This window comes from Saccostrea echinata, unplaced genomic scaffold (assembly GCF_033153115.1).
Source record: "Saccostrea echinata isolate AGI-Se365-2 ecotype Australia unplaced genomic scaffold, CSIRO_AGI_Sech_v1 ptg000033l, whole genome shotgun sequence".
In the NCBI taxonomy this organism is placed as follows: domain Eukaryota; kingdom Metazoa; phylum Mollusca; class Bivalvia; order Ostreida; family Ostreidae; genus Saccostrea; species Saccostrea echinata.
The window spans coordinates 16,734,331-16,745,603 of NW_026889782.1; the positions used below are offsets into that span (position 1 = coordinate 16,734,331).

At 32.5% G+C, this 11,273-nt stretch overlaps 1 protein-coding gene across 1 annotated transcript; it reads right to left on the reverse strand.

Moving 5' to 3' along the window:
• Nucleotides 1–551: 551 nt before the first annotated feature.
• LOC133198707 (multiple epidermal growth factor-like domains protein 10) lies at nucleotides 552–6,682 on the reverse strand. The gene is made up of 8 exons (XM_061334726.1): nucleotides 6,619–6,682; nucleotides 4,882–5,100; nucleotides 3,840–4,088; nucleotides 3,392–3,526; nucleotides 3,135–3,272; nucleotides 1,672–1,812; nucleotides 1,207–1,312; nucleotides 552–917 (listed from the first exon to the last, which is right to left on the reverse strand). Exons 1-8 carry the CDS (start codon nucleotides 6,680–6,682, stop codon nucleotides 749–751), a joined length of 1,221 nt encoding a protein of 406 aa, XP_061190710.1. The 3' UTR covers nucleotides 552–748.
• Nucleotides 6,683–11,273: the final 4,591 nt, after the last annotated feature.

Sequence of the window (11,273 nt, forward strand, 5' to 3'; positions counted from 1 at the left end):
ACCACTGGACTCAAGCTTTCAACACCTTAGTCAATATACATGTATAATTAAAGTGAATTTTTGTCTTTTCATGTTTTTAATATCATAAATAATTTTCTTTTTCTTCTTGAAACCTTTTTCTAAAATCAAAAAGCAGTTTGGGAGTTGATGTTAGCAATTCATTTCATTGAAAAGAATATTGAAGACATATTATATCATAAGAAAGGCAATGCATAAAACAATTTTAAAAATAGTTATCTTGATAAAATCGACTTGCTCCACAAGATAAAATTCAGCCATTCAGTTAGCTAAATGTTGACTACAAGGCTACCGAAAGATAAAACAATGGCAGAGCACTGCCATTCAGTGACCTTTTCAGATATTTAGTGACCATTAATTTGTACCTTTTCCCCCATTCTTTTGATTTAAAAACAGATAATTTATGTATTGTGTGTTTGTGTGTGGAAGGGGGAAAATTCGTTATTTTAACAAAATGTGAACCGTATAAATATCTAAAAGGGATAATTGGAATCACAAAAAAATGTGAAATTTTTAAAAGCTTACAAGATTTCCATATATTCTTATGCTTTTTAACAACTGATATATTATTGTATCATCAATAATATAATAATTAATCAATTATTTATAAATGATTTCATTAATAGTCTCAAAAGATATACAAATCATGGAGAGGCAGACTTTTTATAATACACTGAAATAAACTCTTTGTCAAGGAGCATGAATGTTCCATGAATGCTTTTTGAAAGCTTTATGAAGTGTTTTCATATCCATCGTAGATATTTGTAACGAGACCATTGAGCTCCTGCAGTTGTTCACTGTAGTAAACTTCACCTTCGTCCTTGAACGCCTTGTTGTCAAATGTATATTTTGGATGTTTAAAATTTATTGTTACGATGTGGTTAGTTTTCTTTCTAAATCTGCAAAGATAAAGTCCTTAACTGATTACAAATTGAAGGAAGTTCATTATCAGTGGGTTTGGTTTATTAACAAAAGTGTCTTAATACAAATTTTATCCTACGTCAACAAATACATGTATTTTGTCGCATTTTATAGAATTTTTCCCGCTGTCATTTTTATGGTCATATGCAACGTAAACCTTCCTTAACCTCTGATAATTTTATATTAAGATATTCTTAATTTACTACAATATTGCGATCATATGTTAATGGGTTAGTCCATAAAAATGAAGGCACAAAAGCGACTCACCTCCTAACCAAGAACACAGTGAAGAATACAACATTCATGACGAAAACAGCTATGATCATTACTAGTAAACCATATATAAAATCAACACTGACAGGTAATCCTTCAGCTGCAAATATTAAAATGTGATTATAAATAATTTTTCTGTCCGGAAGCGGAAGTATTGATTTATTTTTTCACTTATTAATTTAATGGTTGGAATTTAAAGAAATTACCATGAAATTGAACTATTAATCATTTATTACAATATTTATGTTCATAATTATGTACTTTATAGAGTTTTCGACGTTCATTCGTAATGTTGAAATCGTTAAATTCAAATCAATTTATTATATGTATTTAAAATTGAAAAGTTTGGGTTAAATTCAAATCAATTTATTATATGTATTTAAAATTGAAAAGTTTGGGTCTTGTCCACATAAAGGACCTTTTTTAAATTAATCTAGAAATACTACGAGGATATCTTACCATCTTCGCACGTATCTCCACTGAAGCCTTGTTTACATCCATTTTGACATTTTCCTGTCACGTGATGACAAACACGTGATCTTTTACAGAAAATCCCACATTCTTTTGTACAATTTGGTCCATACGTGCCAGGTTGACAGACTATATATGAAGAGAAGTAAGTATTACATATGAACTTTTTTTAGCTTACCTTGTAAGTTAGAATTTGCGTACAGTAGTCGAAAGCTGAGAAAATCATCTGTTTCATATTTGGATATTTTATTAGAAAAAAGACGTTAATGGAATCTAACAACCAAGCTTTATGATAAACGTGATGACTTTTACTTTTCAATCGTCAACTTCCCTTATCTGTGCAGCAATATACCCTTATCACCTGCATACGGAGTTTATATCTCTCAGTTGATTCGATACGCCAGAGCATGCTCTACGTAAGAACAATTTCTAAACGAGGTAAGTTATTGGCAAACTAAGTTGATGTAAAAAGAATATCAGCAGTCTCGTTTAAAGGCATCATTTCGTAAATTCTATGGTCGATACAATGACCTTGTCAGCAAATACAATCTATCATTAAGTCAAACGCTGACCGACTTTTTTCCTACTAATTGTTAGGCCATTATTTACACACTTAAATTTCGACGGATTTTCCCGCTATTTCCCGATCATGACAAGGAGCACACGGCGGGTGTGACCGGTCAGCAGGGATGCTCTCTGATGTGATAGAGGTTTATGTTTACTTTGTAATGTTTAATGGACTTTTGAGCTCGAATACTGTTCGTTATCTCCAATTATTTCATCAAAAACATGTAGGTTATGATCATTATAAACAAAAAAAGAATTTGTATTTGTTATGCATATCAAAAAAGTATTCCCTTTTTCTAAAAACTGAAGTCATTCTCTATGAATATCTTTCTAAAAATAATCACAATTCAATTTACTTTTTAAAGCTAAAAGTTTTTATCGGTATTAGACGCCAAAAGATACGTTATCCGTAAACATGATGCTAATGTTATTACAGAAAGAATATAAAAACATGGAACATCTATTAACATTACAGTAAAAATTTGTCTAATCCGGGGACCCCTAGTTCCATAGAAATTGGCTGGATAAGACCATATTTCGGATTAGACAATATTTTAAACAATAGAAGTTACAGAAAAGGACTTAAGGTTTATATCGTATTGAACAAGATGTTGGAATAAATATACAGATAAGCCAAGTTTCACTGTACCACTATTGTTAATGATACTCGCGCACAAAAGATGTTAAATTCTAAAAGTTTGTAAATATTAACGATTTCAGAACTATTAAGATATTCAATCCATTTTAAATTACAGGAACTTTTTTTTAAAGCTTTATATAACGAAATTATGATTATGTATTTTTCTAATTTAATCATCTTGAATTGGATAGAACAAGAATCTGAAACCGTCACCTATTGAACAGTTAATACGATTAGAACCTACCATCTTTACATTTATCTCCTCGCATTCCATTTGCGCATCCATTTAAACAAAATCCTGTTACGTGATCACATGGTTCTCCGTCTCTGCAAAATCCACAATCACCAGAACAGCGATGTCCATGACTACCTGGTCCACAAGCTGTTTGAAATGATACATTTATAGTGTTTTTTTTTCTAACTCAGGCATACGAAAATGGTTAAAATTGTTTTTGATGTTTTTGTAATTGATAAATGAGGTGTACAATTTATAAACCTTACTTTCATTGCAGTAATCACCACTAAAGCCCTTAGAACAGGACAAGCAGGTGCCCCTTGTTTCATTACAGTGACCGTCTTTACACGTGGAGGGACAATCCACGCACTCCCCTTCCTTCTGTAGAGTGTTAGGACAACCTGGAGTAAAATACAAAGTGCGTTCAAACACAATATAGTATCGAAACATTTCCTTTCTTTGAGGTAATACTATTACAATTCTAACATTCTAAAGCCATTCGATTTAACTTCACCGTCATATAAAGAAAACTCCACTGAATCTATATTAAAAATACACTATTATGCTTTAATACAATAGCAATAATACTTTAAACCTTTTTTTCCCTTTTCCGAAATATAGATTTGTTTTCCCAAAAATGAAAAAAAATGAAAAATGGTAAATAAAGAGTAAATGGGTCAAAAAGAGATATTGTAAAAACAAATAGATAAATACCGTAAACTTCAACCTCACACAATTCTAAGATGGCCATGTTTGAATAAAATGTAGGATATGTGAATTCCGGATTTCTTTCATTGTAAATGATGACATATCTTCCCCACGTGTTACACTGCAGTGTCATGGTGGGGGTCGGGTATCCTGGTCTGTTCTGTTGGTCATGATAACAAAGACTGCCGTGATGTCGGTCTGTGCTGTTAGATACGTACAGGGAAAATCCTGCAAATCTTCCTCTATAATGGGTTTCTGCAAAGAAGTACAAAGATAAACAAATATTACAGAGCCTTTTTTCTGTTTTACCCTTGTGTGTCTGTGTGTGTGTGTGTCTCTCTTTTATCTCAGCAACTATTCATGGCATTATGCAGGCACATGCTTGAGATTTTGGCAGAAACTGTGTTTGGGCATGTCATATGGTGGGATTCATTTTTGTACGAATCCGATGTCAACTTCACGTTTATCACGTTTATCACGTCTGTCCGTACAAAATTTCAGAAACAATTTTTCGTCACAGTTTTCTCAGCAACTACACATGGCAGATGCTTGAAATTTAAGCACACCCTTTGTTTTTGTACATGTATGTCATATCGTGGCATTCATTTTTGTACGAATCCCATGTCTACTTCCTCTATTTCTTTAACTGAACTTGTGTATATTCACATGGAAGTGTATATTCACATCAGAGCGATTGTGTCACTAGTGAGCCTTGCCTCACAGACATTCTGTTTCTTTCATTTTATTTCTGCAAAGTTCTTTTTTAAATAAACGATATTTCACTTTTATCATATTTCACCTAAAAAGGTACGTTTTTGGTTTTCTCATGCACTTAACTATCAGTTGTTATATACATTAAACTTAAAAAAAAAATAAAAAAGTTATGAGACTATATTTTTTATTCCTATTCATTCAATTCATAATGTTTTAATAATTTTATTTTTATCGCTTATTGTTGAATAGCATCAGATTCCCTTTCCAGGAGAAAGAAAATGACCCCTTTGTTTTTGTGTAGATTTTGAGATGCTTGTAATGTTCCAACTCTTACCCCAGTCTTGTTCCTTTCTGTAGTAAATCGTGACATGATGGATTCCCACTACCTTCTCCAGGTCTACATACCAGGAAGCATTAGACTGACGGGTCTGAGTCACTGCACATGAATTATGATACACGGAGGTACTCTTGTCCCCGTCCACGGCCTTATTGGCTTCCCATGCTATTCGATGATTTGAGGACTGGACGGCATGTTTCCGCAGAGCTAGATTCTCTTGTTAAAATGGAAAGAAGGGGAGGGGGAAAGATCAGTTACTATGTTCGAAGGAATCAGTTTGTAGAGAGCAAATAAATAAACCAACAGCTCATGTGTTGGCCGCAATTCAGCCTAAGAAAAAAATCAACAGGCCCATGGGCGACGTCGCTCATCTGAGCACATCGGGTGGGACAAAGCAAAAATCAGTTCAGTATTGATAAGTTTAAAGGGGGGTTGTTAAGCGTAAATTTACACTACCTCAGGATACTTCCATATCAATATTACTAATCATGACTTAACTATTCCTTAGCAGAATAATTCTAAAGATTTGTAAATTTGTAAAACTCTGATCGCGCACTGAGGCCTCACCCTACCCACCCTAAATTTGACACTACACTATCTCAGGATGCTTCGATCATTATATGACTAAACGTGGCTTTGCTGTTCTTGAGCAGAAGATTTTTTTATTTTCAATCAAAATTTTGACCCTCTATTTTGCCCAAACTCCAATTCCAAGGGGCATCATAATTTGAACAAACTTTATTCTACAATACCTAAGGTTGTTTCTGCATTAATATGACTAATAATGGCTCAGTTGTTCTTGAGATATTTCCTATGAAACGTGTTTGATCAGGTTTTAACAAGGGATATATAGGTTTTCCTTTGTCTATGTCTATACTGGCTCTGTCTGAGAGTAAATCATACCGTACGAAATTTTTTCTCTTATTTAGAGACGGGGACTGGGTACTACTTGCACCGTGTTTCTCCCCTAGGTTAATATTGATAGATAAAAACCGGGTGTCTCAATCATCTTCAGATTTACTACACCATAAACTTAACATTAATTCCCTAGGATACTTGTCCGTTTTTTTTATTTTGCTCTTTCCTTTAACTTCTTTATTGCTTATTCAACTTCTTCATCTAGCTCTTGAATGCCAGACTTTCCTAAAGCTTTGTCTTATTTACCCTTTGGCTTGTCATGTCATTCCACTGTTTGAAGTCTTTTAAGTCTTTTACTCAAATACTCCTTTACCATTTAATCTAATGTTATGTGTTAAACTCTGAACCCCTACTGTGGCCCCGCCCTATTCCCGGGTGTCATGATTTGAACAAACTTGAATTTACACTACTTGGGAATACATCTATATTAATATGACTAATAATGGCATAGCTGTTATAGAAAAGAAGATTTCAAAAATATCTATCTATCTAGATATCTATCTAATCCTTATGGTAAACTATGACTCCCTGTTGTGGCCCTGCCCTACCTCGTCTTCCGATATGTGAAACGCAATGTATAAAGAAATGACATTTTAAATAGCGGGAATTTTACATTAAACAATAAGTTTAATTATTTCAATAGTTTTATCAAATTTCTTCCCGGATCACAAAATGAGGTTGTTATGAGAGTAAAAAAAAATACGTGGGAACTGTAGGCGCCAATTTAATTGAACAAAAAAGAAAAATTAAGGATTTATTCTTAACATTTACATTTTTAGAAACGAATATAAACTCCTTTTTACATACTAAACTTACCCAATCCTTTAGAATTCTTTAAAATGCAGAAAACAATCAAGTTCATGTACACATCAATAAACATCCTGAACTGATTTTTTCTGTGTTTTTATGAAGCCGGGATAAAAAAAACAAAACTTCAATGAAATCTGGGTCACACTAACTGCCTTGTGGATTGTTATAAACAGATAAGTGCTGTTACAAGTGCAAGAGGTCAATTAATGAAACGTGCAGTCATGTGATTTAAGCATCCAGAAAACCCTAAAATAAAAATGTTTCTATTACGCTAAAAAAATTGTTCTTGTATGTAATGTCCTTTTTTATTTTCAAATTGTAGTTGGGGGTGCCATAGCAATCTGAGAAGAGTCAGTATAATTAAAAAGCATCTAATTTAACAAGCTATATATATATATATATATATATATATATATATATATATATATATATATATATATATATATATATATATATATATATATATATATATATTTACTGAAACGCAAAAGAAATGCAACATCCTAATTTTAGAGGGAAATTACATGTATATACAGATTATAACTTTGTACTTAAAAAATTGGGACATCTTCAACTTTGCCAAATCAGTAATTTAACGGTTTGATGCTTTTCATTCCATTAACGGAAGTTGATTTTGAGCCCTCTTAACAGAAATTAAAAATTGCATGTTTAACAAAACATTTGACAATAAATTGGATTTTCAAGGGTTTGTAGCTGTTAATCGGAAGTATTGCACTAATATTCCGGGAAAAAAATCATTTTTTTTTCCCGATATAATGCCAATATTTCCTAAAAAAAAAAAAAAAAAAAAAAAAAAAAAAAAAAAAAAAAAACATCACGCATTTTCATTGCTCTTGCTGGAAATTCTCAAAAAAATAGAGTTGCAGATACAAATATACACTACATAACGACTCATTAACCCATGCATTTCAAAAGCATGAATGACAGTTCATTGATCGGAAGTCCATGGGTTACTTCGCTACAATACCGACCAGACACAACCTAACAGAAAGCGAACCCAGAGCGTACCCCGGGTTCGCTTTCTGGGTTCGCTTCGAGATCGCTCGGGGTTCGCTATAGCTGACCCCGAGCGAACCTGGAGCGCACCCCGAGCGAACCCACAGCGGACCCAGAGCGAACGCCGAAAGCGAACCCCAAATTCAGTAGCGAACCCAGAGAGCGAACGCGCGTTCGGTGTATCGTAATAGAGCTGTCAATCAGGATTAGCGATAAGAAACCAATCAGCACGTCGACCAATCAGCGTGCCAGTTTGTTATTCGATGTAAATAAAATATTGTACAAGCAAAGCGTGTTAATGTAAAGTGTGTAACTATTAATAACATGATTATAAAAAATATATATTTATATTTTAATTATCCAGGTAGCATGTTATTTTTACATATTTATTTTCTTTCTTTTTTATTTTTAAAATCCATTAACATTTCGTAAATTTACCAGACAAAAGGTACTTTCATGTATAAAAGAAAAAAAAAAAAAGAAAATAATAGTTATTGCAATTGTTACTAAAAAAAATATTTAAAAAAGAAAGAAAGAAAGAATGTTTTTGACAAATCATTGCATTTCATCATGTCAAGTTACTGTACAAGATTATGTATATGTACATGTATGTGCTTTCATTCAATTATTTATTCTGATAATTCTAATTTACATTTTGTTTAAATCCAGATCAACATTAAAATTATTGATCTTCTTCATTGAAAATGAAATAAATAAATAAATAAATAAATAAATAAATAAATAAATAAATAAATAAATAAATAAATGTCCTATCGTAAACAACTGTAGTATTATCTTGATTTATCTTTTACAAGAAAAATAATGTAAAGCTTTAATTAGCTTCTTTGTTGTTTTTTAACTGAAATAAAAGGGGAAGAAGAATGAAGCGCGATTTACATTATTGAACGAACTAATTATCGGTAGTAAATAAGCAATATACATGTAATAAGTCGTACAGTATTATATTCTCTTAAATTAGCGTAACTTTTTATGATAAAGCGTATTTAAGATATTTAACGATTTTTTCTCTGATGTTTATTATATTAACTGCTAAATGTGGTCTTGATTGTTTTATATCAATACATCAAAAATGTACATTAAAAAAAATCCCAATACTTACATAAATATTTAGTCGGCAAATGTACTGAGCTGATGTCGGGGTTACTTTTAATCCCTGATGCTCATTATTATTATTATTTTTTTTAATAATTTCGGCAATGAATGAATAAAAAAAATTGCTGATTTTTGAAATTCATCAATGGAAAGATGGGTATATTTTAAAATCATTTTTAGGCCATTTTTTAAAAATCTTATACCCCCTTACAGCATATAATAATATTCAATTGAATCAAAACTCACGGCCCACCTATATCATATGATAGAACAAGCAGCATTCAATCATAAATTACATCTTTACGTATCAAAAAGATTTGAAATAAAAAAACAATTTTCCAAAGTCGGAGAATTACATAGATAATTATTTGTAATCTAAAATAACTACATGTATTAAGTCTTATATATGTACATGTGGTTTCAAAAATATCCATTTCTAAATATTTTTTCAGTTTTCCAAAGTCGATGAATTTCACCATAATTATTTTTAATCTAAAATATCAATTAATTAAGCTTTATTTCGTTTTAAAAATATCCACTCCTATATATTTTTAACTATTTTGCGTAAAAAATCGTGCGTTTGCGTTAACAATCGTGAATGATCGTGTAACATAAAGAATCGTGAACGTGAAGGATCGTTCGCGTAACAGGTTTAATCGTGCGGAATCGTTCGTGTATATGTTGTCAACAATAACGTTGCAGCCACTGTATATGATCATGTATCGATCGCCACCAAAACAACAATGATCGATTTCACTACAGTATTTGGGATATACAAGGGGCGGGGCTTACTCGCGGCAAGATTAAAGGGGGGTCCGCTTCACGCTTGAGTGCGTAAAGCGAACCCAGAAAGCGAACGCCGGGTTCGCTCTAGCGGACCCAGAGCTGACCCCGAGCGAACGCAGAGCGAACCCGGAGCGCAACCAAGGCGTATCCAAAATTTCTGAAAGCGGACCCGTAGCGGTCCCCGAGCGAACCCAGAAAGCGAACCCGGGGTGCTGGTGTTAGGTTGTGTCTGGTCGGTACTGTATGTCAGGTTAGAGAAAATTCGACCTCAGTATGTGAAAAACAGGCACTTACAAATACCTAAGAATATTTCGCTCAGATCAAGAGATTGACAAACCTAATCGAGCTGAAATTGTTGTACATGGCGGACTAGCACGCTCTAATTGAATGGTCGGAAGAGGGGATGTTTTAAGATTTATGTGTTACTTTCCAGGGTTTAAAGAAAATTGAACTTAAGACGTCTTAGCTAAAGACGACACTAAGACAGCTTTGATTTATATGCCTAAATTTGACTTAGGATCATCCTACAATATTTCTAAGATTATTCTTAGGAATTTTCTTAAGAAAATTCTTAGAGAAGTTTTGTAAAAAAAAAAAAAAAAAAAAAAAGCCTGCAAATGTTTTATCGTAAATTCTATTGACTGGTCCTTGAAGCGGTTTTACCGGAGAACTTGCCTTGAGTCACTTCAACATGTTTAACCATTAGAAAATAATTGGTATATTTTATTGCATGAATATTAAAAAAAAATACTCTGTCTTTACCCCTGTAATTAAATAATAAACAAATGTAATTCAGAGGAATTATCACATATTTTATCCTTATCAGATAATTTTATTGACAAAAATAATTTTACAGATTTTTTTCACATATGTATCCCTCCTGTCTCGTACATGGCCGGTCATTCCAAAAACCCGTGTAGAAGATATCCATACAGTCCTTGATAACCACGTTATTTGGGTTTCCCGGGATCCAGTTTGCGTAGATAACGGGCAGTCCGGAGGTTTCCCATATGTACACGGTATTAGTCGCCTTGTCGTTACCTCCAATCCACGTTGTGCAGTCATATATGTTAGAACAACCTTAAATAAGAACAGTATTAATCGCTATAACCTTTAACTCTAAACGTGATACAACAATAAATGTATGAGTAACTTTCAAATATACATTTTTGTCTCTTAATCGTTACATTCTAGTTGTACAGACATAAATGTTAGAGAAAGCTACAAATATACACTGCATTGGTCTCCTTATAGTAAAATGTTCTCAGGATGCACCAGTAAGAACAACCTTAAAATAAATATCGTATTGGTCGCCTTATCATGACTAACACTGTTACTTGTAAAATACTTTGAAAATGCTTACTCACACATTTTTAAAAATTGACAGCTAATATAAATATATACTTACCGAGAGCAAAAAATACTTACATAGATTGTAAAATACTAAATGGCAATGGAAAATAGATACTAACTCTGTTAAATACATACTAAAACTGTTTATACTTAATTTCACTATTCCATACTTACTGATGTGGTTAAATATTTACTGACTCTGTTAAATAGTTACTGACACTGTCAAACACTTCTGACGCTGTAAAATACTAACTGACACTGTAAATACTCACTGTAACTGTCAAATATTAAATAACACTGCTATTTACTAAATAAAACTGTCAATATTTACTGACACTCTTAAATACTTGCTGGCATTGTTAAACACTGACACTGTTTTTAATTACTGACAC